Source organism: Saccopteryx bilineata, chromosome 4, assembly GCF_036850765.1.
Source record: "Saccopteryx bilineata isolate mSacBil1 chromosome 4, mSacBil1_pri_phased_curated, whole genome shotgun sequence".
Lineage (NCBI taxonomy): Eukaryota > Metazoa > Chordata > Mammalia > Chiroptera > Emballonuridae > Saccopteryx > Saccopteryx bilineata.
Window position 1 is genome coordinate 292,707,507 of NC_089493.1, and position 23,930 is coordinate 292,731,436.

Below are 23,930 nucleotides of genomic sequence, written 5' to 3' on the forward strand. Positions count from 1 at the left end.
ATGCTCTAACCACTGAGCAAGCTGGCTCTTCTAGCTTCCTAAAATACAAAGTTACGGATCAGTGCTTCCCTCGGCCCTCATGATAAAACCACATGCCTCCAGGGGGTTTTGCAGTCCTGGGCCTGCCTCCCTCCCTGCCCGCCCCCAGGCACTGATCTCATCTCTTGCTACCTCCCACCTTCCCTCTCCGGTTTCCATCACTGGTTTCCCCCAAGTCCCTCCTGTCTCATGCCTCTTCCACATTTGGTCACCCCTTCTGAAACACCCTCCCCTGTAGCCAAGGGCCTCCAAGACTTAGCTCAAGTGTGACTTCCTCCTGGACGCCTTCCCGGGTCCGCCCCTGCCAGCCTGGGTGAGGTGGTCGGTGCTCATAGCGTTTCCTTCACGGTGAAGTGTTGCTGTTGACACATCTGCCTTTGCCACGGACCCCAGCGCTGGGGGCTTGTGGTTTGTGTGTTCTTCCTCTGCTAACAGAGGGCGTGCACAGCCAGCCTCCAGTTAGACTGGTTGAATAGATGAGTGAATGCCCACTCTCTCTTTTTCTCTAGGGCTCCGGTGCTTTGACTCCTTGGCCCAGTGACTTCCAGGCCGGAAGTGGAGGGCTCCCACCAGAGTCTCCGTCAGGGTTCTAACCCCGCCCTGACATCAGCCCCTGCCCTCTCCCCGGGGCTAGCCAAAGTTTCAAGATCAAGGGGAACCTTCAGCCCATACAATTAGACAAATTGGGAGAGGCGGGGCAGGGCCAGCGATTGGCGGATTGGCGTCGACACAAGTCTGGGTTGGGAGCGGAGAGAAGCAAGTCACATCGTCTCTGGTTAGAAAGGCTCTTGGCTGGGAGTGTGTGGGCTGCCTCAGCCCCGGTCTCTGCTCATTCGAGTCATGTTCCCGCTCTGCTCGTCTGAGTCATTTTGACAACTTCCCTCTTGCCCACCAGCCTCCTCACCACCTCCTTCGCTGCTCACTTGCTCCCTTGGCGTCTCGGAACACCCAGCTGTTCCCTGGCAGCCCCCCGGCCTGCTGACCAGTCATGACCAGGACCAGGACATGTCTTCTCCTGTTGATGGGTAACCGGGGTCCCCAGTGAAGGGGATGGGGGATGGGGTTGCGGTCCAGGTAGGGAGAGATCTGAGCGTGTACATATTTTTGGACTCAGACATTAGGAGAGGAATCTAGGGGTCGAGATCTGGAGTTTGTGAGAGAGAGGAGGAGATTGAAGGACCAACTTGGGGGGAGTTTGAGGGGTGCGGGGAGAGAGGTCAGTTGCCTGGCAATCCAGATGTGTCCAGTAGGCGGAACAAGTTAACTGTTCTCCGTTCACAGTCCTCCTCCGGCCCCGCGTTCTCCTGGATTCTCCCTCTTAGGAGCTCTAGGGTGGGCGCAGGGGGAAGGAGTGTCTTTGGGGCTGGGGCGTTGCTTGGCAGAAATGGGGAATTGAAGCTTGCCAGGAGGCTGTTGGGGGAAGAGCTGTCACTGGGCCATCTGAGAGAGAAGCAAAGGCTGGGGGGAAGCCCCTGCGTCGGAGTCCAGAAGAGCAGGGGCCTCCTGGGCACGGGGCTCGGAGGGGACGGCGGGAGTCGGCCTGGGGAGATGAGCAGGAGGAAGCCCCTTCTCCAGAGCTCCTCTCTGCACCCTCTTTCCCAGCCTGCGCCTCCTCTCTCTGCTTCAACTTGGACACCAACCGGCCGACAACCTTCCGCGTGGACAGTGCTGGGTTCGGGCAGAGCGTGGTCCAGTACGGCGACTCCTGGTGAGGACCCGGTGGGGACTGGCCTTGGGCTCTGTCCTTCCCCCTCCCCTTTCTGGACGCACAGACTTTCCTGTCTGTCCAATAAGGCGGTTCCCTCAAGGTGATGAGGAGTCAGACAGAGGCGATGTGGTCATGCTGTCTCCATGGTCGCAGCCAACGATTACGGAGCACAGACTAGGTGCAGGCGCCGTGCCAGGCTCCCTTTCTGTGTGCGTTGATTTAGTCCTCACAGCCTTACGCGACAGGAGCCTGTTATTCCACAATGATTGAGCACCTACTGTATGTCTCGGGAGCCAGGCATCCACAGAGCATAAAACAGACAAGGGTCTCTATCACGCAGAGCTGAAATGGTTATTAATCTCTCCTTGACAGATGAGGAAACTGAGCTTCGGAGCAGAAGCACCCTGGCTGGGTGGCAGTCTGGCTCTCGTGTCCACACTTCTTTTTTTTAATGATCTGTTAGTTTTGGGTGTACATCCTCGGGGGTTAGACACTTACATAGTGTACGAAGTGATCCCCTGATAAGTCCAGGATCCGCCCGGCACCATCCATACTTCCTACAATATTATTGACTGTATTTCCTAACCTGTTTTTGACATCCCAGGACTATTTTGTAGTGTCTCGCTGCCTTCCCCTTTCTCACCCATACCCCCACCCCCAGCCCTCAGTCTGTTCTCTGTATCCGTGAGTCTGTTTCTGTCACGTGTGTGTGTGTGTGTCTTGTCCTTTAGGTTCCACGTGTAAGTGCAATCACACGGCCCGTGTCTTTCTCTGACTATAGTGTGCACACTCATCACAGCAGTATTCTTTGTCCCTCCCCCCCCAGGGTGGTGGTTGGGGCCCCTCAGGAGATAAAGACTCCCAACCAGACAGGAGGCCTCTACCGGTGTGACTACAGCAGGGCCAGCTGCGAGCCCGTCCCCCTGCAGGGTGAGTGGCCGCCCCTCCCGAGCCCAGGTCCAGGCTCTCAGGCTCGGTGGGGTCTATGGGGAGCACAGTGGACCCACTTCCTAGCTTCAGCTCTGTCTGCAGACCCCTGCCCTCAGTCGGGCTTCCAGACCCCCGGAAGCCTCTGCTCCTCGCACCCCGCCACCCCTGTAGCTCCATCAAGACCAGCAAGCCCCCTTTATGCGTCAGACCTCCCAGTCACCCGGGGATGAGGTGACCCCTGCCCGACTGTACACGGCCTCCCCTGTCCTGAGGGTGACCATGCACATCTCTGTCCTCTCAGTGCCCCCCGAGGCTGTGAACATGTCCCTGGGCCTGTCCCTGACGGCTGCTGTCAACCCCCCTCGGCTGCTGGTGAGCCGCCCTGGGTCACAGGAGCGTTCTGAGGGAAGGAGCGGGGACCTGGGGGTGCTGGGGCGGGGGCTTTCGTGGGGGGTGGGAGGGTGGGATGGAGCAGGGCAGCCCCTCCCACCACCCCCTCGGTCCCCAGGCCTGCGGCCCCACTGTGCACCACGCATGCAAGGAGAACATGTACTTGACCGGGTTCTGCTTCCTGCTGGCCGCTAGCTCCCGGCCGGACCAGAGGCTCCCAGCCACCCTGCAGGGTGAGTGTGGGGCCGCTGGGTCTTCCGAGGAGCCCGCACACACACTGGATTGGGTGGTGGCTCCAAGCACAGGCTGGGGAGCACTGCCTGGCTCTCACACCTGCCGCAACGGCCTCGCTGCAGGCCCTTTCCTAGGACCTCGTCCTCACTGGGCCTCAGTTTCTGCGTCTGTCAGATGGGTCCTAATAGCACACCCGCCACCGAGAGGAACACTAGATGCTCCACGGCCAGGGTTTGGCAAGGCACCCGGCGTGTGGTGAGGGCTCCGTTAATGCCAGTTGCTATTATTTTTAGGGAGAATGGGATTGATCTTCACCCAATGTGCCCTAGGGTACAGAGAACCGATTATAGAACCGATTGGTGTGTGCGGCAGGTTGGGCAAGGGCGATGAGGGCAGGCAGTCTGAGTGCGTACGTCTGTGATGTGTGCGTGTGTGTATGTGTGTGTGTGTGTTTGCACGCACACGTGCACACGGTAAGCTGGGGAGCACAGGGCCTGGCTTCCCTGGAGCCCATGGGAACGGAAGATGAGGTGCAGCCATGAGTGTTTCAGACCCAGCCCACAGCGGACCAAGGTCACACACACCCTGGTTTCACATTCACACGCTGGACCAAGGTCACACCCTGGTTTCACATTCACACACCAGCCCTCCGGGAGACTGACATCCGCCCATGGGGGGCGCTGCCATCCGCCCCTCCCGTTCAGAGCTTCCCCCGCCCCCCACGCACCTGGGCCCCCCAGAGCCTCCAGGCCGCCACTCTCTGCGCAGGGAGGCCCTGGGGCCGGGAGGGGAAGCCCAGAACTAGGAGAGCTCCCTCCTCTGAGGAAAGACACCGCTGTATTCCCCTGGGAGGGCACTGGGGGGTCTGTGTTTACGCGGAGAACAGAATAGCACCCGTGTGTGGCTACTGCCAAGTGTGACATTAAAAATATTTGACAAAAGTTGCCTGACCAGGCGGTGGCACAGTGGATAAAGCGTCGGACTGGGATGCGGAAGACTCAGGTTCGAGACCCCGAGGTCGCCAGCTTGAGCTTGAGCATGGGCTCATCTGGTTTGAGCAAAATTCACCAGCTTGGACCCAAGGTTGCTGGCTCCAGCAAGGGGTTACTCGGTCTGCTGAAGGCCCGCGGTCAAGGCACATATGAGAAAGGAATCAATGAACAACTAAGGTGTTGCAATGCGCAACGAAAAACTAATGATTGATGCTTCTCATCTCTCTCTGTTCCTGTCTGTCTGTTCCTATCTATCTATCCCTCTCTCTGACTCTCTCTCTGTCTCTGTAAAAAAAAAAAAAAAAAAAAAAAAAAAATATATATATATATATATATATATATATATATTTTTTTTTTTTTTTTTTTTTTTTTGACAAAAGTCTAGCTCAGCACTGACCGACAAGGAGAGGCCCCGGCCAGGGGCTGGAGTGGAGCGGAGATGCTGGGAGGAGATGTGTGGTGGGTCTGGGGGAGAGGTGCGGACTCCGGGTGTAGACCCGGAGCGGCTTCTGCCCGGCTGGGTCCGCGGAAGTTCGCTCTCATCAACCAGGCTGGCCGCGCGGGTGTGAGCTTCGGAGTCACAGATGGAGCCACTGTAGAGACGTTAGGAGACCGAAGCGTCTCAGGGGGGCTGTGAGCTCTTGTCACCAGGACGGCTAGGTCCTGGGCTCTGGGAGTGTCTCTCAGAGGACTGGTGCCACCTCCTTCCCCAGAGTGCCCAAGGCAGGAGCAGGACATCGTCTTCCTGATCGATGGCTCAGGCAGCATCTCCTACATCAATTTCGCCAAGATGCTGAGCTTCGTGAGGGCTGTGATGAGCCAGTTCCAGCGACCGGACGCCCAGGTGTGCCCTCGGGGGAGGGGAAGTGCGTGGGCAGGGAGCGCGTGGGCAGGGCCAGGGGGCTGCGGGGGGTTGTCCCGACCGCGGCTTGGGTGCCAGCCCCCCCCCCCCCGCCCGCCCTCCCAGTTCTCCCTGATGCAGTTCTCCAGCACCTTCCGGGTCCACTTCACTTTCAAAGACTTCATGGACCACTCAGACCCGCTCAGCCTGTTGGACTCCGTGCGTCAGCTGCGAGGGTTCACTCACACGGCCACCGCCATCAGGATGGTCATGTGAGCGCTGCCTGCTCCCCGTCCTCCCCCGGAGCGGCTGGTCCTCCTCCGGGACTCACCTGTCTCCGTGAAAAAGGGGCAGAAGGGACTGGAATCCCCCCCTGTGGTTCCCCCCCCCCCCCCAAGCTGGGGGCTCTGGGTGGGACCAGGCCTCCCGGAGGACGGGTCACCTCCTCATCCCCACCGCAGGGCGTCAGGGGCTGGCGGCGGCTCTGCTCAGGGGCCTCTGAACCCCCTTCTTCCCCGACAGAAACCAAGTCTTCACTGCCACAAATGGGGCCCGAAAGGACGCCTCCAAAATCCTCATCGTCATCACCGACGGGCAGAAGAAAGGGGACCCCCTGCGCTATGAGGACGTCATCCCCGAGGCGGAGGCGGCCGGCGTCATCCGCTACGCTGTCGGGGTAGGATGTGGGGGTGCCTTCCCATGGCTTCCGCCTGGGCAGCTGCCCGTTCAAGGACAGAAACGCCAGCCCTCTGAGCCTCCACTGCATTTAAGATGCAATCTCTGTTTTAGCCTGGGGACCCCGATCCTTTTCCCTGAAGTCCTTGGTGTTTCCTGAACCCCCGTTTTTTTCTCACCCGTGCACTGGGTATAACGGTTTCGGCCTCGCAGTGTTATTGGGGGACAGCACCCCTCCGAGCGCGGTAGGCACGCTGGAGTTGTGACTGTCTTCGTGGTGTTGGTGGCTTTGCTTGGGGACAGGTGGGATCGGCTTTTCAAAAAGCGCATTCCTGGAAAGAATTAAACGACATTGCCTCGAGGCCCTCCCAGGAACACATATTTAAAGTGGAAAACTTTGATGCTTTGAGAGAGATTCAGAACCAGCTGAAAGAGAAGATCTTTGCCATTGAGGGTAAGTCAGCGATGGAACCGCCCACTTCCGAAGCTCCTTCGCTAAAGGCCTTTCCTTCTTGAACCTGGACCTCCAGGACACGGGCACCAGCCCCTCCCTTGGGTATTTGTGTGTGTGTGTGTGTGTGTGTCTCTCTCTGTCTTTTGTATTTTTCTGAAGTGAGAAGCGAGAAGGCAGATAGACAGACTCCTGCATGCGCCCGACTGGGATCCACCCAGCAAGCCCACCAGGGGGCGATGCTCTGCCCATCTGGGGCGTTGCTCTGTTGCAACTGGAACCATTCTAGCACCTGAGGTGGAGACTATGGAGCCATCCTCAGCACCCGGGCCAACTTTGCTCCAAGGGAGCCTTGGCTGTGGGAGGGGAAGAGAGAGATAGAGAGGAAGGAGAGGGGGAAGGGTGGAGAAGCAGATGAGCACCTCTCCTGTGTGCCCTGACCAGGAATTGAACCCAGGACTTTCACACACCGGGCCAACGCTCTACCACTGAGCTAACTGGCCAGGGCCAGGTATTCATCTTTTAAAGCTGAGCTATCCTCAGACCTGGCCAAGCCTGTCTCCCCCTGGAAACAGGTATCATGGCTTCCTTTAGGTCAGGCATCCCCAAACCTCGACCCACGGGCCACATACGGCCCCCTGAGGCCATTTATCTGGCCCCCTGCCACACTTCCGGAAAGGGCACCTCTTTCATTGGTGGTCAGTGAGAGGAGCACTGTATGTGGCAGCCCTCCAATGGTCTGAGGGACAGTGAACTGGCCCCTGTGTAAAAAGTTTGGGGACCCCTGCTTTAGGTACACAGACCGTAAGGAGTAGTGCCTTTGAGTTGGAGATGTCCCAAGAGGGCTTCAGCGCCGTGTTCACACCTGTGAGTGGGGTCCCCTGCGGCCCACCAATACAGGATGCGGGAAAGCAGGGAGGAGGAGGGCGAGGGTGGGTGTCAAGTGAGTGGGTGGAGTTGGGGGCAGGGATTGCTTTGGAATTACTGTCCCCTCTCCCTCCCCCTGCTCAGCCCCGGACCCAGAATCTTTTCTTCCCAGGACGGACCTGCTCTGGGGGCTGTGGGGAGCTTCAGCTGGTCTGGAGGGGCCTTCGTGTACCCCCCAAATACGAGCCCCACCTTCATCAACATGTCCCAGGAGAATGTGGACATGAGGGACTCCTACCTGGGTGAGAAGAGGCTTTGGTTGTGAGGACAGGTGGGAGATGAGCTTCCTGGGAGGGGCGGGAACGGGGGGGGGGGAGCAGGGGGGCAGGGGGGAAGCCACCGTGCTGAGACCAAGCCCCCTCAGGTTACTCCACTGAGCTGGCCCTTTGGAAGGGGGTGCAGAGCTTGGTCCTGGGGGCCCCCCGCCATCAGCACACCGGGAAGGTTGTCATCTTCACCCAGACGTCCGGGCAATGGAAGATGAAGGCTGAAGTCAGAGGGACCCAGGTTGGGTGTGGAGGAACAGAGGGTGGCGGGGTCTCCAGGGGCGGAGAGGGAGGGGAAGGAGGGGTTCGGAGCTCATGGGGGGAGATCCTGGTGCCTGGGGAGAGGCGGGGCCCGGCCCAGAGGGGGTGCCCTCTAGCAGGGGCAGGCAGGGTGACTTCAGGCTCTGCCCTCCAGATCGGCTCGTACTTCGGGGCCTCCCTCTGCTCCGTGGACGTGGACAGAGATGGCAGCTCCGACCTGGTCCTCATCGGGGCTCCCCATTACTATGAGCCGACCCATGGGGGCCGGGTGTCTGTGTGCCCCATGCCCCGGGGGGTGAGTGGCTGACGAGGAGACCTGGGCTGGGTGGGGCCTGGGCGTGGGGTGGCGGCGTGGCCCGGGTCGGGGACTGGCATTGGTTTTGTTCTGCAGAGGGCCAGGTGGCAGTGTGAGGCTGTTCTGCGTGGGGAGCAAGGCCACCCCTGGGGCCGCTTTGGGGCGGCCCTGACAGTGCTGGGGGACGTGAATGGGGACAGGCTGACGGACGTGGCCATCGGGGCCCCGGGAGAAGAGGAAAACTGGGGTGCTGTCTACCTATTCCATGGGGCCTCAGAATGGGGAGTCAGCCCCATGCACAGCCAGGTGAGACCCCATCACTGTCCTTGTCACTCCAAGAGCCTCATGAGCCTCCCTCGTGCTCCTCCTTGTCGGCTACACTGCCACCTACAAAATCCTGTTACCGCATGGAACCTCCTTTGCCCCCACTGGGTGTCTCACAGGCAGTGAACAAAATCTGTGGCATTTGAGAAACGGAAACATTGGCTGGTATGTTCTCTGCCTCGTCCAGAGACTGGGTACTTGAGTGGGTTCTCCTTCCAGGGTTTTTAATCCCCCAGCAGCTTTACAAGGTACCCAGGCCGGACCTGGCGGGAGCCAGCGCAGTATAGAGACGAGATCTGGGGGCTGGAGGACGGAAGTGGCTTGACTTGTCTGAGGTGTATAATCGACCAGGAATGGTGATGAGGGAGGCTCCCGTGTCCTGACTTCTCACCCTCTGCTCGTCTCTTGGTGGCTCCCTGAGGCCAATCAGTTCAGGTCTGGTTGCTCCGCCTGTCTGTCAACTCACTTCACCTCCCCAGATGCCACGTGGCTTCACTCCCTGCTGCCCGCAGTAATCCTGCCAAATGCCCATCCAGGCAGGAGCCTTCCACCCAATGGGGCAGTTTTCCTCGGGAAGGGAGGACTGAATCCCTTGGCAGATGTCAAGGGAGCCCTAATTAGAACATAGGCGAAGGAACTGATTAACCATTTCTCCCAAGAGGACATACCGTGGACCTCTCTGCACGTGGGAAGACACGGAACAGCATTAGCCGTCAGTCATCACTCAGCGCCACAACGGGTACCACTTCCCACCCACTGGGATGGCTAGGATGAGGAAGACAGATAATTACAGGTGTTGGTGAGGACACGGGGCAGTTGGAGCCCTCAGGTACCAGTGGTGGGAACGTGACATGGTGCCCCTGCTTTGGGAAACAGTCTGGCAGCTCCTCAAACGGTTAAACGTGGAGTTACCGTGAGACCCACTCAGCAGTCACCCACGAGAACTGAAAACGTATGTTCACATAAAAAGTCACACCCTAGTGTTCATAGTCGCATTTATTCATAATAACCAAAAGGTGGAAACAACCTAAGTGTTTATCAGCTAATGACCAGATAAATAAAATGTGGTAGAGTCGTACAATGCCATATTACTTGGCCGTAAAAAATGAAAAGGCAGGACCAACTCATGTTACCATCCGAATACACCTTGAAAACAGTGTGCTGAGTGAGAGAAGCCAGCCCGAGAGAACACACAGTTTGTGATTCCCTTCATCCTAGCTCTCCGGAAGAGGCAAATCCAGGGACCCAGAAATCCACAGAGTAGCAGTGGGCAGGGTCTGGGGGCGGAGGGAAATGAGGAACAGAGGGGTGACTGCTAAGGGGTGTGAGGTTTCTCTTTTCGGGTGATGGGAATGTTCTAAAATTGATCTGTTGATGATTTCATCACTCGGTGACCATCCTAAAAAACATCGAGTTGTATACTTTAAAAGGGTAAGTTGTAATGGTGTGCGAATTATATCTCAAAAAATTGTTAGAAAAAAAAAAAAGAGGTCAAAGGAGACCCCTGAAGTTCCGTCGCTTCCCAGCTGTGTGACCTGGGCCATTACTCACCTCTCTGTGTCCTCCTCCGCACCAAGGTGGCAACAGCAAACCCACCTCGTTGGGCCGCCGCCGTGCGGAGTCGATGAGTTAGTACACGTACATGCGTGCGGTGCACACACAGCACACGTGTATGATGGGTGCTGCGGTCTAACCAATTACTGTGGATGCAGTTTAACAGCTGAAGGGGCCTTAAAGGACTTGGAACTTGAAGAAGAGGGTGAAAGGCTTCATTGGGAGTCATGACAGCCCGTCTGCTGTCACAAAACTCCACTGGGCTCACGCCAACTCCTCTAGTCTTGCCTTGCCGCAGCGGCTGAGAGGCATCTCTGTGGACCCTTGACTGCCAGTGTTACTTGGGCTAAAACCCACGAGGGCCTGACTCCAGGAAGAGGTCTTTCCAGATCCCTGGCCAAGCATGACTTTTCCTCCGTGTTCGGAGACAAATCCCACCACACACTGGACTGGGAAAGTGTGGCCTTCGCAACGTGAGGATATGGGGCTGAGGTCACTCTCCGGAGGGCACGGCCACTGGACTGTCTGTGCTATTCCTACCCCCTCTTCCTCTCTGTATGCCCTGAGTAATTGGTACCTTTCTCTTGCATTTTATTAGTATTACTTTTTTTTTTTTTTGTATTTTTCTGAAGTTGGAAACAGGGAGGCAGTCAGACAGACTCCGCATGCGCCCGACTGGGATCCACCCAGCATGCCCACCAGGGGGCAATGCTCTGCCCATCTGGGGTGATGCTCTGTTGTGACCAGAGCCATTCTAGCACCTGAGGCAGAGGCCACAGAGCCATCCTCAGCGCCCGGGCCAACTTTGCTCCAATGGAGCCTTGGCTGTGAGAGAGGAAGAGAGAGACAGAGAGGAAGGAGAGGGGGAGGGGTGGAGAAGCAGATGGGTGCTTCTCCTGTGTGCCCTCGCCGGGAATCGAACCCAGAACTCTTGCACACCAGGCCGACGCTCTACCACTGAGCCAACTGGCCAGGGCTTATTAGTATTTTAATGTCTGCCAGTCCCAACAGGGCCTGGAGTTTATAGGGCACGTTCTCCAAGAGTGTTCATTATAGGAGAAGGGATTTCCAGGGGAGGCAGGGTCCCGGAGTGCAGCACTGTGTACAGGTGTGGCCACGCCCCCTCCCAACTTGATCCCTCCTTGTTCTCTGAAGAGACAGGGGGCAAAAGGGGCCTTGGGCATGGGGGTGGGGGGTCTGATTTCAGATCTGGAGTCGGCCTTTTCGCAGCTGGGTCCCTTTCAGTACTAAGACCCGTCATCATCAGTAATCGACTAGTGTGACCACATTCCAGGTGTTGTTTTAAGAACTAGATGAATTAGTTTATTGGCTACTTACAACTGACCTCTGAGGTATTGTTACCCCCGTGTGAAAGGTGAGAAAACCGAGGCACAGAAAGATTGAACCCACGCTCAAGTCCTCATGGCTCATAATTGGAGAAGCCAGAATCGGAACCTAAGACTAAACGAATGGATACATGAAATTCAGGTCACCGGGGCAGTCTTTCAATTTCTACTCTTCCATGATGTCAAGAATCTCTCCTTTCCTCTAATCATTGCAGCCTTCCAAGCCTTCTTTTTAGGCACTTCTTGGTGACATCTTTTCACTACTGACTCTTTCTGTCTCCCACATCCCTACCTCCCTGTTCCTCTCGTTGCTGATTTCCAACTTGTTTCTCTCATCCCCCCCCCCCCAGAGGATCGCGGGCTCCCAGCTCTCCCCTGGGCTCCAGCACTTCGGGCAGTCGCTGAGCGGGGGCCAGGACCTCACCCGGGACGGACTGGCAGACCTGGCCGTGGGGGCCCGGGGGCACGTGCTGCTGCTCAGGTGAGAACAGCCCTCCCCATCTGGCCCCGAGGTCCACCTGGGACCCCAGCCTCCTCCTGGGACCAAGGGCTGGTCTTCAGCTCAGCATTCTTCCCACAGGACCAGACCTGTGCTCAGGGTGTGGGTGAACATCCACATCGCACGCACAGAGATCAAGAGGTCTATGTTCGAGTGTCGGGAGCATGCGTCCTCTGTCCAGGATCTGGGGGAGGCCAGCGTCTGCCTTCTCGTTTATGAAAGTCCCCAGAACCGGCTGCGTGAGTCCTCTCTGACGGAGGGCAGCCTGGGCCCCGGAGTCCTCCAGTTCGGGACTCCCGTCTCCTGCCTGGCCCCTTGCCCACCTGGAGAGTTCCCAGTTCTCTCAGCCCTCGCCCTTTCTTACTTTCCTGTCTAGGTGACCTCCGAAGCTCTGTGACCTTTGACTTGACCCTTGACCCCGGCCGCCTGAACGCCCGTGCTATCTTCAAGGAGTCGAACGCTCGGACTCTGACCCGCGCCAGAGTTCTCGGGCTGAGACGGCACTGCGAGACTGTGGAGCTGCTCCTGCCGGTGAGGGGTGCGGGTCCTGGGGCCAGAGGGCGTCCGGAAGCCGGTAGGGGGCCAGGCTGGCAGAGAATGAGGCGGGTTCTGGTCCTCACGCTGGCTCAGCCCCAGCACAGCGCCTTGTGGGCCGGAGAGGCCTAACATTTGTTAGCCAAACGAGTGAGTGGATCAGTGAGTGGATGGATGGATGGATGGATGGGCGGCAACCGCTGGAAACCAGACAGCTGGGTTTCGGAGCAGGGCTGCTCCAGAGCGCTACGGAGCAGTGGGAGGGGCTTCCTGTGTCACCATGCCTCCGAGACAGACCCTGCCCTAGGCGCAGGGACGCAGCAGAGACGAAGCAGTCCATGGCCAGAGGGAGCGCTGGGGAGAGAGCAGAAACCATCACGTTCCTAGATCAGAGGGGTCAGGGATGGTGACTGCTACGAACGGTAGAGCCAGGGAGAGAGCAGAGGCATCTCGGGCAGGGGCGGTGTGAGAAGGTCCTGAGGAGACGGAGCCTGTGGAGGCGGGGGGAGGGGACCTCGAGGCAGAGGACAACCACAGCAGAGGACAACCACAGCGGAGCGTCCTGGGCAGAGCCTCAGCAGGGAGTGTGTAACCAGTACCAGCAGTATCGTTGCTGCCCCATTTCACAGAGGAGGAGACGGGGCACAGCGAGGGGCTGGGAGGGAGTGCTGTCCACAGCCGCCCGCCTCGTCACTGTCCTAGGCCTGCGTGGAGGATTTTGTGACCCCCGTCACCTTGCGTCTCAACTTCTCCCTGGTGGGCGAGCCCATCCCTTCCTTTGGAAACCTCCAGCCTGTGCTGGCGGAGGATGCTCCCAGATACTTCACGGCCTCCGTGAGTCCTGGGGGTGGGGTCCTGGGGGGTGGGGTGGAGGCGCGGACTCCAGGCTCTGGGAAAACGCCCACTGTGCCTTCTCTCTCAGCTCCCCTTTGAGAAGAACTGTGGAGCCGACCACGTCTGTCAGGACGACCTTGGCATCTCTTTCGGCTTCTCAGGGTGAGCTTCCACCTCCGTGGACCTGTCCTGGTCTCCCAGCCCCCCTCCTGGGACCTAGAGCGTCTTCCCAGCACTCCCTGGCGTCTCCACCCGGCGCTCAGAAAGCAGACATCCCGTGTCCCCCCCCCCCCACGTCCTCCTGCCTGTCCCCTCCCTGTTTCTAGCCCTGGTCCCAGAATCACCTCCTACCCTCTCCCCCAATGCCCAGCCTGAAGACCCTGGTGGTGGGGAGTCACCTGGAGCTGAACATGGAGGTGAAAGTGTGGAATGAGGGCGAGGACTCTTACGGACCCACGGTCACCTTCTCCTACCCGCCAGGGCTGTCTTATCGCGGCGTGGCGAGGAGCCAGGTATTGCTCTCTCCGGGGAAGGACGTGGCTAGTGGCCGGGGATCAGCAGAGACCGCTGTGCCGGCTTCAACGCTCAGGCTGGGACTGCCACTGCTTGGCAGCGTCTGGTGGACCAAGAGGTCTGGGCTGGTCACGGTGGATGGGGACGGCCGTGCTACTTGGCCTGGCCTCAGCTCATGGTGTACTCAATTCCGGGCGTCGCGTTTTAAGGACACCGATGACTAGGGTTGAGTTCCCAGGAGCCTGCGAATGTGGGGAGAGAGAGAACCCTGCCTTAAATTTCTTTGTACTCCACGCCGTATCCGTATTTTTCCTTTAAAGGAAAACATATTTCAGCCTTCAAATGTTTTAGAAGAAAGAGTTTAATGTATTGGTTACTCTGGACCAGGTTGTGGCATACTTTTTCTACAAAGGGCTAGAAAAGAAGTATTTCAGCTCTGTGGGCCACACAGTGTCCATCACATGTACTCAGCTCCTGCTGCTACAGAGCAGAAGCAGCCACCGATGATATGTCAAGGGATGAGCATGGCTGGGTTCCAATAAAACTTTATTTGTAAACATTGGTGGTGGGCTGTCGTATGGCAGTCCCTGTTCTAGAAGACAGAACTAGGATCATGGAAGTCAAAGTGAAACAGATTTTTAACAAAAATTTCATAAAATATATGAAACATTTATAAAAGTAGAGAGTAGATCAACAAACCTCTCAAAAACTTATCACCCGGATTCAAAACTTATCAACATTTTTGTTACATTTATTTCATCTGACTCCCCCCCCCTTCCTGAAGTATTTTAAGATATAAGCTGCCTGACTAGTGGTAGTGCAGTGGAGGGGGGGTTGACCTGGGGCGCTGAGGTCCTTGGTTCAAAACCTGGAGATCGTGGGCTTGAGCATGGGCTAGCCAGCTTGAGTGTGGGGTCACCAGCTTGAGTGCGGGGCCACTTGGCTCAGCCAAGGTTGCTGGCTTGAGCAAGGGGTCACTGGCTCGGCTTGAGTCTCCCTGGTCAAGGCAAATATGAGAAGCAATCAATGAACAACTAAAGTGCCGCAACTATGAATTGATGCTTCTCATCTCTTTCCTCCCCCCCTCTCTCTTTCTGTGTCTTTCTCTCAAATCAGAAGAGAGAGAGAGAGAGAGAGAGAGAGAGAGAAAGAGAGAGAAGGAGAACGATAAATCCCAGACATCATGTGACTTCTCCCTGTTTCACCCTATAGTTTGGACAGTCCCCACATCCTATATGACCCAATGCCATTATCACACCCCAAAAAATGAATGATTCCTGGGTATTTAGACCATAATGAGGTTTCCTTAATTGTCTCAAAAATATTGTTTTATACCTGCTCTGTCTGAACCAGCATCTAAACTAGGTCTACACATTACATTTGGTTGGTTGGTCTCTTATGTCTCTCTTAGTATTCCCAGTGGGGTCATGTTTTGATTAACATTTGAAGGGACGCACTAGAAATGGCAAGGTGCAGCTGCAGGAGGGGTGAGTGTCCTATCACCGAAAGTACCTGTGTACCTATCAACCAGGTGCAATATGTGGACCTTGGTTGGATTTTTTTTTTAATAACCTCAAATAGTTCTCAGTGTCTGCCTCCTGTCACTGGTTGTTCTGACAGTTTAATGAAACATTATTATTTATTAATGTTCTTTATTTTTTTTAACAAAGACAGAGAGAGAGTCAGAGAGAGGGATAGATAGGGACAGACAGACAGGAATGGAGAGAGATGAGAAGCATCAATCATTAGTTTTTCGTTGCAACATCTTAGTTGTTCATTGATTGCTTTCTCATATGTTCCTTGACCATGGGGCTACAGCAGACTGAGTAACCCCTTGCTTGAGCCAGCGACCTTGGGTGCATGCTGGTGAGCTTTGCTCAAACCAGATGAGCCTGCGCTTGAGCTGGTGACCTCGGGGTCTCGAACCTGGGTCCTCCGCATCCCAATCTGATGCTCTATCCACTGCACCACTGCCTGGTCAGGCGGATTTTTTTTTTTTTTTTAATGAGCTATAAAATAACATTTTTTTGGAAACAATCTGGGATGACAGAACATGATCTGGCTACTAGCTAACAGTAAGGAGTTATTGCAAATTTTGCTGGGCGTGATTTGTTGAGCCTTGAGGTTATGTTAAAAAATACCCTTATCTGTTAGTGGTATACACTGACGTATTTCTAGATGAAAGGATGTGATATTTGGAATGTGCTTTAAATCATTCAGGAAAAAAAAAGTGGAGAGCAGCTGAATATAAAAAAAGTAGAAAAATGTTGGTATTATAGCTGAATGATGGTGGATTTATCTAGTCTATACTTTTGAGTATGTGTAAAAATTTCCATAATAAAAAGCCTTTAAAAAAAATAAATAAGGACCTGACCAGTTGGCTCAGTTGGTTAAGAGTGTCATCCCGAAACGACAAGGTTGCAGGTTCGATCCCCTGTCAGGGCACACACAGGAAGCAACTGATGAACTCACAACTGAGTGGAACAGCAAATGGATGCTTCCCTTCCCCCTCCCCCCTCTATCTCTCTAAAATCCAATCAATCAATCAATCAATTTTTAAAAAATAAGCCCTGGAAAAAATAATAACAATAAATAAAAAGGGGGACAACTTTAATAAATCTGGGATTCCTACAATAGGAAGAAGCTAGCCCAGATAGTGTCTAAGGGTTAAAAAAACAAACAAGCAAACAAACCAAAAAACCCATAACCTAAGCGTGGATTCCAGGAAACTGTCACCACGTGACGGAGTTTCTTTGTAACACTAACAAACGCGCACCTACCTGATTCAACTTGCCCTGCTTAGAGCCAGGGGCCGTCGCGCTCCCTGCACTTGACCTGTGACAGCGACCCCTCGGGCAGCGAGGACACCCAGAGGACCCGCTGCGGCCTCCGACCCCTCATCTTCCGCCAGGGCGCGCAGGTCAGCTGTCTCTCCTCCTCCCCTGCCCCCGCTGGTCTCGCTGCCCGGTGATCCCTTGTCCCCTAACCCTCCCGCCTGCCTCTTGCTCAGATCACCTTCACCGCCACCTTTGACGTCTCCCCGAAGGCCCAGCTGGGAGACCGGCTGCTCCTAACGGCCAATGCGAGCAGGTGAGCCGGGGCCCAGCTCCGGGCAGCGCCCCCTGGCGCCCAGCCTCCCCTTCGGGGGCACTTGCCAACTGGCTCCTCCCCTTTCTCCAGTGAGAACAACACCCCCCGGACCAGCAAGACCACCTTCCAGCTGGAGCTCCCGGTGAAGTATGCTGCCTACACCGTGATCAGCAGGTGCCACGCCAAGACCTGGAGACAGCTCTTCTCCATGGCTCTTTGATGGGGCTCAGAGCAACTGTGTGCCCCCGCGTCCCGCTCCTGCCCAGAGCCGCCTCCCCTCACTCACACTGGCCCACGGGGTGGGGGAGGGGGGATCTCCGCAGCCTGGCCAGAGCGGCTCGGAGCTGGTCCGCTGGAGCATGCTGCTGGGGTCAGCGCCCTGCCTCGGCATGGGTGGTCCTACAGCCCAGCTGTCCTCTGCAGATGTGGGAAGGGGCACTCAGATGGGCCCCTGGGGTGAGACAGGGGCATTTTGGGGCAGTCCCTGAGCAGAGCAGGGATGTGACTTCAGAGTGAGGTGGTAATGGGGAAAGGACAGGTACCCGAGGAGCAGGGAGAGGCAGAGGCTGCGTGCGATGCCCATGTGAGGGGCCAGGTCAGCCGCAGGGTCTCCAGGCCTGAAGAGGGGTGTTACACTGAGATGCAGGAGAGCGTCTGCTGTGGGCTTCCCCCAACCCATCTCTAATCCCCAGGCCCGGAAAAGCCAAAGAAACAGGGAAGAAGGGCCCCAAGGAAGGCTGTGGGAGACCGGACAGGGGCAGTGACCAGTAGACATCTGTCCAGTGTCAGCCTGAGTCTCCCCAGATGTTCACCGGGTCCCTCAAGCCCAGCCAGCACCCTCCGTGCCCAGGAAGACCTGAGAGGAAAACTGAGGCACAGAGAGGGGGAGGCCGGCCTCCACTCCCCAGGGAGTCAGAGAGCCTTTTAATGTTCACTGTCCCCCTCACTGCCCAGCCCTACCTGGCCAGCTTCCTCTGTGGGCAGCTTCTGCAAGCACCTAGCACCCAGCTTCAAGCCCAGCCCTGCTTCCTAAATGTCCCATTGCCCCCCCTGAAGTCCGCCACAGGATGCCCCGAGGCCCCACTGACCACTGCCCTGCCCTGCTCCCAGCCAGAGCCCCTCGGGAGGCCCCGTGGAACCTCATGCCCACCCGTGCACCTTCTCTCCCCAGCCATGAAGAGTCCACCAAGTACCTCAACTTCTCGGCCTCGGGTGAGAAGGGCAGCAGCGTGGCCCAGCATAGATACCAGGCAAGTGCTGGAAACTCAGAAGCGAGGCTGGGGCGCTGGCCCAGGAGCCATCGATGGGGGGGGGGCGTGGGGATCGGCGTGGCCTTTGCCCTCACAGCCCTCTCTGCAGGTGATCAACCTGGGGCAGAGGGACCTGCCCGTCAGCCTCACCTTCTCGGTGCCCGTGGGGCTGAACCGTGTGCCCGTGTGGACGGAGCTGGAGATCTTCCACCCCCAGGTACCCGAGGCTGGGGCACGGCTCCTCCACCAACGCCCTTTACCTGGATTTTCTGTGTCCCTCACGGGTCCCCCACGTCCCCACTGAGACGCCTGCTCTCCGTGTCTCCCTAGAACCCATCTATCCGGTGCTCTTCAGAGAGAACGGTGCCCGCAGAGGCCGACTTCCTGCCCCGCATTCGGAAGAATCCTGTGCTGGTGAGGACTCCGGCTGTTCTCGCTTTAAGGCACACGTCAGAGAAATTTCATTCAGGAACCTGCGTGACATTCAGAGGGCTGTCTGCGGAACAGCTCCCCTGAATTCAGCTATGGCTGCTCCCCTGAAGTCAGACAGTTTAACGGTGTCTTCTGCCTTCAAACCCGTCTCTCTCCGGCTGATGCTACTTCTCTGCCCCCAGGACTGCTCCGTGGCCGACTGCCAGAGGTTCCGCTGTGATGTCCCCTCCTTCGGCATCCGGGAGGAACTCGACTTCATCCTGAGGGGCAACCTCAGCTTCGGCTGGGTCAGCCAGGTGTGTAGGCCCGACAGCGGGCCCCTCCCCCACACTCAGGCGGTGCCCCCGCGGCCTGTGGCCTGTGCCCGCCCTGCACCGAGCTAGGCCACTTCTCTGACCCTGAGCTTGCCCCACAGCTCGTTTCCCAGCTGCCTCACCCTCTCTTGCAGACATTGCAGAAGAAGGTATCGGTTGTGAGTGTGGCTGAAATCACGTTCGACAGAGCTGTGTATTCCCAGCTCCCCGGACAGGAGGCATTTTTGAGAGCCCAGGTAGTAACTGTGTGGTAGGCGGTAGCCAGGCTGGTAAGAGGCTTCTGATGCTCAGTCTGAGACGCTGGGTGGGGGGCTCACAGGCCTGGAGGGGGAGGGGGCCAAGGTTCTTGGGTGGGACTGTTGTCCCTAAACCCATGAGTGCTTCTGCATCTCACTCCTTGGAGCCCTACCTGGGGGAGCAGGGGAGGAAGGTGAAGGTTGGAGAACCTGGAAAGAGTCTGGGGCAACCGCAGGCCCAGTGCTTTCTGACGAGGTCCCCTCCACCGCAGATGGCGACAGCGCTGGAGAAGCTGGAGGCCCGCAACCTCGTGCCCGTCATCGCGGGCAGCTCCGTGGGCGGGCTGCTGCTGCTGGCCCTCATCACCGCCGGCCTGTACAAGGTCCGTGCTCTGTCCTCCTCTCGACACCCCCTGCCTTCGGTCCCACCCTTTACAGGGAAGGAAGAACTCACCTTGGACTCGGGCACACATTCTGGCTAAGTCACCGCATGAGAGAGGTCTCCTGCCCCCGGGACATCAGCAGTCCCCCACTGTCCCCCTTGCTTGTGCTCTCCTGTCTGGTTCTCAGGCCTCCCGTGGCCTCTCTCCCTTTCTCTTCCGCTCTTCCCTGCCTTTCCACGCGTGTCCCTTGACAGCAAGCTGTAGCATAAGAAAGCTCTGCCTTGGGTTTGATGTGGACTCCACCCCGGGCTCCTTCTGTGTCTGTTGGCCGTGCCTCCTCTGAAGGTAGCCCCGCCCAGCTCACAGAACGGCAGTGACATCGAACGCCACGCTGTGTATGCTGTTCTTACTGCGCTGCTGGAACACGGGAAGGGGTCCCGACACGGCGACCCCTCCCTCCCCATTGCCTCTGCCCCTCCCCCTGGGCCCCCTGACTCCTCCCCTCCCTCCCCTTCGCCTCCGCCCCTCCCCCCTGGACCCCCTGACTCCTCCCCTCCCTCCCCATCACCTCCGCTCCTCCCCCCTGGGCCCCCTGACTCCTCCCCTCCCTCCCCATCGCCTCCGCCCCTCTCCCCCTGGACCCCCTGGCTCCTCCTCTCCCTCCCCATCGCCTCTGCCCCTCCCCCCTGCACCCCCTGACTCCTCCCCTCCCTCCCCATCGCCTCTGCCCCTCTCCCCCTGGACCCCCTGCCTCCGCCCCTCTCCCCCTGGACCCCCTGACTCCTCCCCTCCCTCCCCATCGCCTCTGCCCCTCCCCCTGGGCCCCCTGATTCCTCCCCTCCCTCCCCATCGCCTCCGCCCCTCTCCCCCTGGACCCCCTGACTCCTCCCCTCCCTCCCCATGGCCTCCGCCCCTCCCCCTGGACTCCCTGACTCCTCCCCTCTCTCCCCATCGCCTCCGCCCCTACCCCCCTGGACCCCCTGACTCCTCCCCTCCCTCCCCATCGCCTCCGCCCCTCCCCCCTGGACCCCCTGACCCCTCCCCTCCCTCCCCTGCAGGCTGGCTTCTTCAAGCGTCAGTACAAGGAGTTGATGGAGGAGGCCAATGGACAGACCGCCCCAGAGAACCGGAAACCAGACGCCCACGTTGGGCAATAAGAAACTCCCTACCAGTCTTTTACTATTATTATTATTTTTGGACCTGCTCTGTCCTGAGAGGTTTCCTGGCCCGTTCCTCTCACTCAGCTGAGGCTTGAGGGGCGACAAGTGTTCCCCGTGGGGGCGGCGGGGGCCCGGCTGGCTGCCGTCTCGTCTCTCCGTGGGAGGATGCGGCTCATTTGCACCAGTGTCCTGCCTGAGAAGGGCCGTGTGTCTCGTCAAGGCCCCAGCTGGAAACACCAGGACAGGATGCTTGCTGTGCATCCCCAGAGCACGCGACCCAAAATTTCTACCTACAGTCAGAGCCTCAGGCTCCGTCCACTCTCCTTCCTCCACTAGCCCCCAGTGGTCTTTCTAAAGCACAGTGTGGAACCAGCCACTTGTCCTCACCGTCCGTCTCCAGAGGCTCCCCAGGAGTCCCAGGTTAGCCTCTGAGCTCTTCAGCGCGACGACAGGAACCGGTTCTATTTTCAGCAGACGGCTTCGGAGCGCACAGCAGGAGACGTTCTGTGTCTCTCTGTCCTCATTTCTAGTAAATACTGTCGGAACCAGCTCTTAGCTTTGTCTTGGGGGGCTCAGCCCCGAGTCCCCAAACGCAGTTGGGGATGAAATGCCTCCGAGTTAGAATTTGTGAACGGGGCTTCGGGAGTGGCTGCCGCCCCCAGGAGGGACACGGCCCAGCGCCGCTCTGAACCCCCAGCCTCAGGGGCTCCCACAGATCAAAGAGGCTCAGGCCGCCTTCCGCTTTTCGAGGCTCTGAAGAGATCAAATGAATCAACGCAGGAACAGGATTACAAAAACTGAGCACTTTAAGCATTTGCATTAAAGAATGAACACATTGCACAAAAAGATGTATGTACCTTTATTTGGGAAACATATCAAAGGTCTAAAATGAATGCCGTTTACGGATGTGAGTTCTAGAAAGGACGCCCATGGTATCCCCTAATCGTGGGCGACCCTGGCCAGCCTGGACGCCTGGGGCCAGGACACGACAGGTGAGCAGATTAGGGGTTAGAAACATCCCTTATTGGGGGTAAGCTGACCTCTTCAAATTCTCACTCCCTTCCCAGAGATGTCACTGATGGGAAACTGACCAGGCTGTGTGTGTGTGTGGGGGGGCGAGCAGGGACAGCCTTCAGTGGCTACCCTTCCTGCTGGAGCGGTCCTGGGAGTGAGCCAAAACACAGATGTTCCTTACAAATCCTGAGATGTGCGAACATTGTTTGCATATGGTTAGTGGTTGGGGGACACTTGCAAGTCCTATATCAGGAACCTGCTACCTCCGATAAGGACAGTCTCACTATTTATTATGCCACTCGGTCTTGGCATAAAGCTCACAGTGGTGCCTGGCACTGGACTGGGAGTCAGCACGTCCCTGCCCTGGAGACAGCTGCCACCACAGGTGCTCGGCCCATGGGGGTGTTTTAATTAGGAAAAAAGAAGGGGGAAGCAGTTGGTCACGTGATTTGAGGGAATGTCAGAAAGGGACCCTTTGCCTCCACCCAGCAATCTCTTCCCCTCCCACCACCTTAGAGTCCAAACTTCTTTTGTATTTTGAAGCTTTGGGGTCTTGAGAAGGGCCAGTTATCATACAACAGCCTCAGGTAGGGTTCCTGACTAGACAGTATGAGTATTTGGCTTTAGAATGTTATTTCTCAAAATGCATTCCACAAACCACTGGTGGTCTGGCCTGGTCTCCTAAAGTGCTAGGTTTTAGAGAGGAAAATAAGAGCAAGAAATAGAGGGAGCCAGACGATGGCATATCCGTTCTCCCATTTAATACCCAACATGTTTAAAGAACTCATGCAACTCAACACCAAAAACTGGCAAAGGGTCTGAACAGACACTCTCCAAAGGGCACACACAGACGGCCGGTCGACATGTGAAAAGTTGCTCAATGTCACTAGTCATCAGAGAAATGCAAATGAAAACCACAAGGAGATATCACCTCATACCTGTCAGAACAGCTGTCATCAATAAATCAAGGAACAAGTGCTGGCGAAGGTGTGGAGAAAAGGGACCCTCCTGCACTGCTGGTGGGAATGCAGATTGCTGCAGCCACCGTGGGAAGCAGTGTGGAGTCACCTCAGAAATTGAAAATGGAACTGCCTTACGACCCTGCAATTCCACTTTGGAAGTTTACCCGAAGAAACCCAATGCACAAATTTGAAAGAAGGTATGCAAAGCTGAGACGCCAGGTTATATATAAAAGGGAAGTGGTTCCAGGGAGAGGGGGAGATGGAAGAGGCGGGGGGAGTAAAGAAGGACAAATATACGGTGGCGGAAAATGATCTGACTTTGGGTGATGGGCACACAACACAATCAACAGTTCAAATGCTGTAGAGATGTTCACCTGAACCTATGTCCTCTTATTGATCAATGTCACCCCATTAACATTGATGTCTAAATTAAAAAAAAAAGAATGAAAAGAATGTATGCAACCCCCTATGTTCCTTGAAGCTTTAGTTACAATAGCCAAGATCTGGAAGCAGCCCAAGTGCCCCTTGGTGGACGAGTGGATACAAAAGTTGTGGTCCGTTCCCACGAGGGAATACTACTCGGCCGTACAAAAGAAGGAAGTCTTACCCTCTGCGGCAGCACGGGTGGACCCGGAGAGTATATGCTGAGTGACATGAGCCAGGAAGAGAAAGACAAGTACCCTGTGATCTCACTCGTCTGTGGAATCCATTGAACAGAATGAACTAACCAGCACTATGGAGACAGACTCAGACACAGAGAGCTGGCGGATGGCTGTCAGAGGGGGAAGGGGCTGTGGGACTGGGTGGAAATGGTGAAGGGATTAAGCATTTTCAGAACAAAACAAGAAACCTCCCGGACAGAGACAACAGTGTGGCGAGTAGCAGAGGGAAAGGAAAGGGGGCGGGGAGGAGAAGAGAGTAGAGAGGGGAGAGATGGTGAGGGAGGGAGACTTGTATGGTGAACACAGTGCAATATACAGATGGTGTATAATAGAGCCGTACACCTGAAGCCTATGTCGTTTTATTAACCAATGTCACCCCAGTAAATTCCATTAAAAAACAAAGACTTCACACAAGATGTCCAGTATTCCCCAGGCCACTGTGTCACAAGATCAGTTCGCCTTCACAGGAGAGGGGCAGCAACGGACGCTCCAGCGCTGTCCCCAGCTACCGCACAGCCCCGCGGTAGGGAGGTCGTGGGAGGCCGACCCGAGACCTGCTCCCCGCCTCCTCCTTTCTGCACATCAGTCCCTTGGGCTCAGGGCACTGATGTCCCGGCGCGGACGCGTGGAGACCGCCCCTGCCCAGGGCACTCTGCGGGCTCTGCTGGGACTCTGGAGACAGGGAGGGTGGGCAGAGGGCCTGCAGGAAGCCAGAGCCCCGGCATCACCAGGAAGTGTTTGGTGAGTTTAAGACGCACGTTGTCCCAGAAGCTGTGGTTGATGGGAGGGGGGGGGGGGAGCGCAAGGCTCTGAA

At 56.9% G+C, this 23,930-nt stretch overlaps 1 protein-coding gene across 2 annotated transcripts; it reads left to right on the top strand.

The window, feature by feature from the left end:
• Window positions 1-832: 832 nt before the first annotated feature.
• ITGAX (integrin subunit alpha X) lies at window positions 833-21,311 on the top strand. Of its 2 annotated transcripts, none has more exons than XM_066275745.1 (30): window positions 833-1,064; window positions 1,642-1,747; window positions 2,574-2,677; window positions 2,979-3,049; window positions 3,186-3,300; window positions 5,007-5,137; window positions 5,261-5,406; window positions 5,657-5,810; window positions 6,113-6,263; window positions 7,054-7,127; window positions 7,300-7,429; window positions 7,552-7,694; window positions 7,869-8,009; window positions 8,106-8,315; window positions 11,584-11,714; window positions 11,814-11,971; window positions 12,109-12,263; window positions 12,969-13,100; window positions 13,189-13,262; window positions 13,471-13,612; window positions 16,417-16,533; window positions 16,624-16,703; window positions 16,794-16,877; window positions 17,875-17,953; window positions 18,063-18,170; window positions 18,284-18,367; window positions 18,568-18,681; window positions 18,834-18,935; window positions 19,208-19,318; window positions 20,377-21,311. In XM_066275745.1, exons 1-30 carry the CDS (start codon window positions 1,028-1,030, stop codon window positions 20,473-20,475), a joined length of 3,483 nt encoding a protein of 1,160 aa, XP_066131842.1. In that variant the 5' UTR covers window positions 833-1,027; the 3' UTR covers window positions 20,476-21,311. The 2 variants fall into 2 exon arrangements, with proteins under 2 accessions (XP_066131842.1, XP_066131843.1); XM_066275746.1 differs by having other exon boundaries at window positions 5,276-5,406.
• Window positions 21,312-23,930: the final 2,619 nt, after the last annotated feature.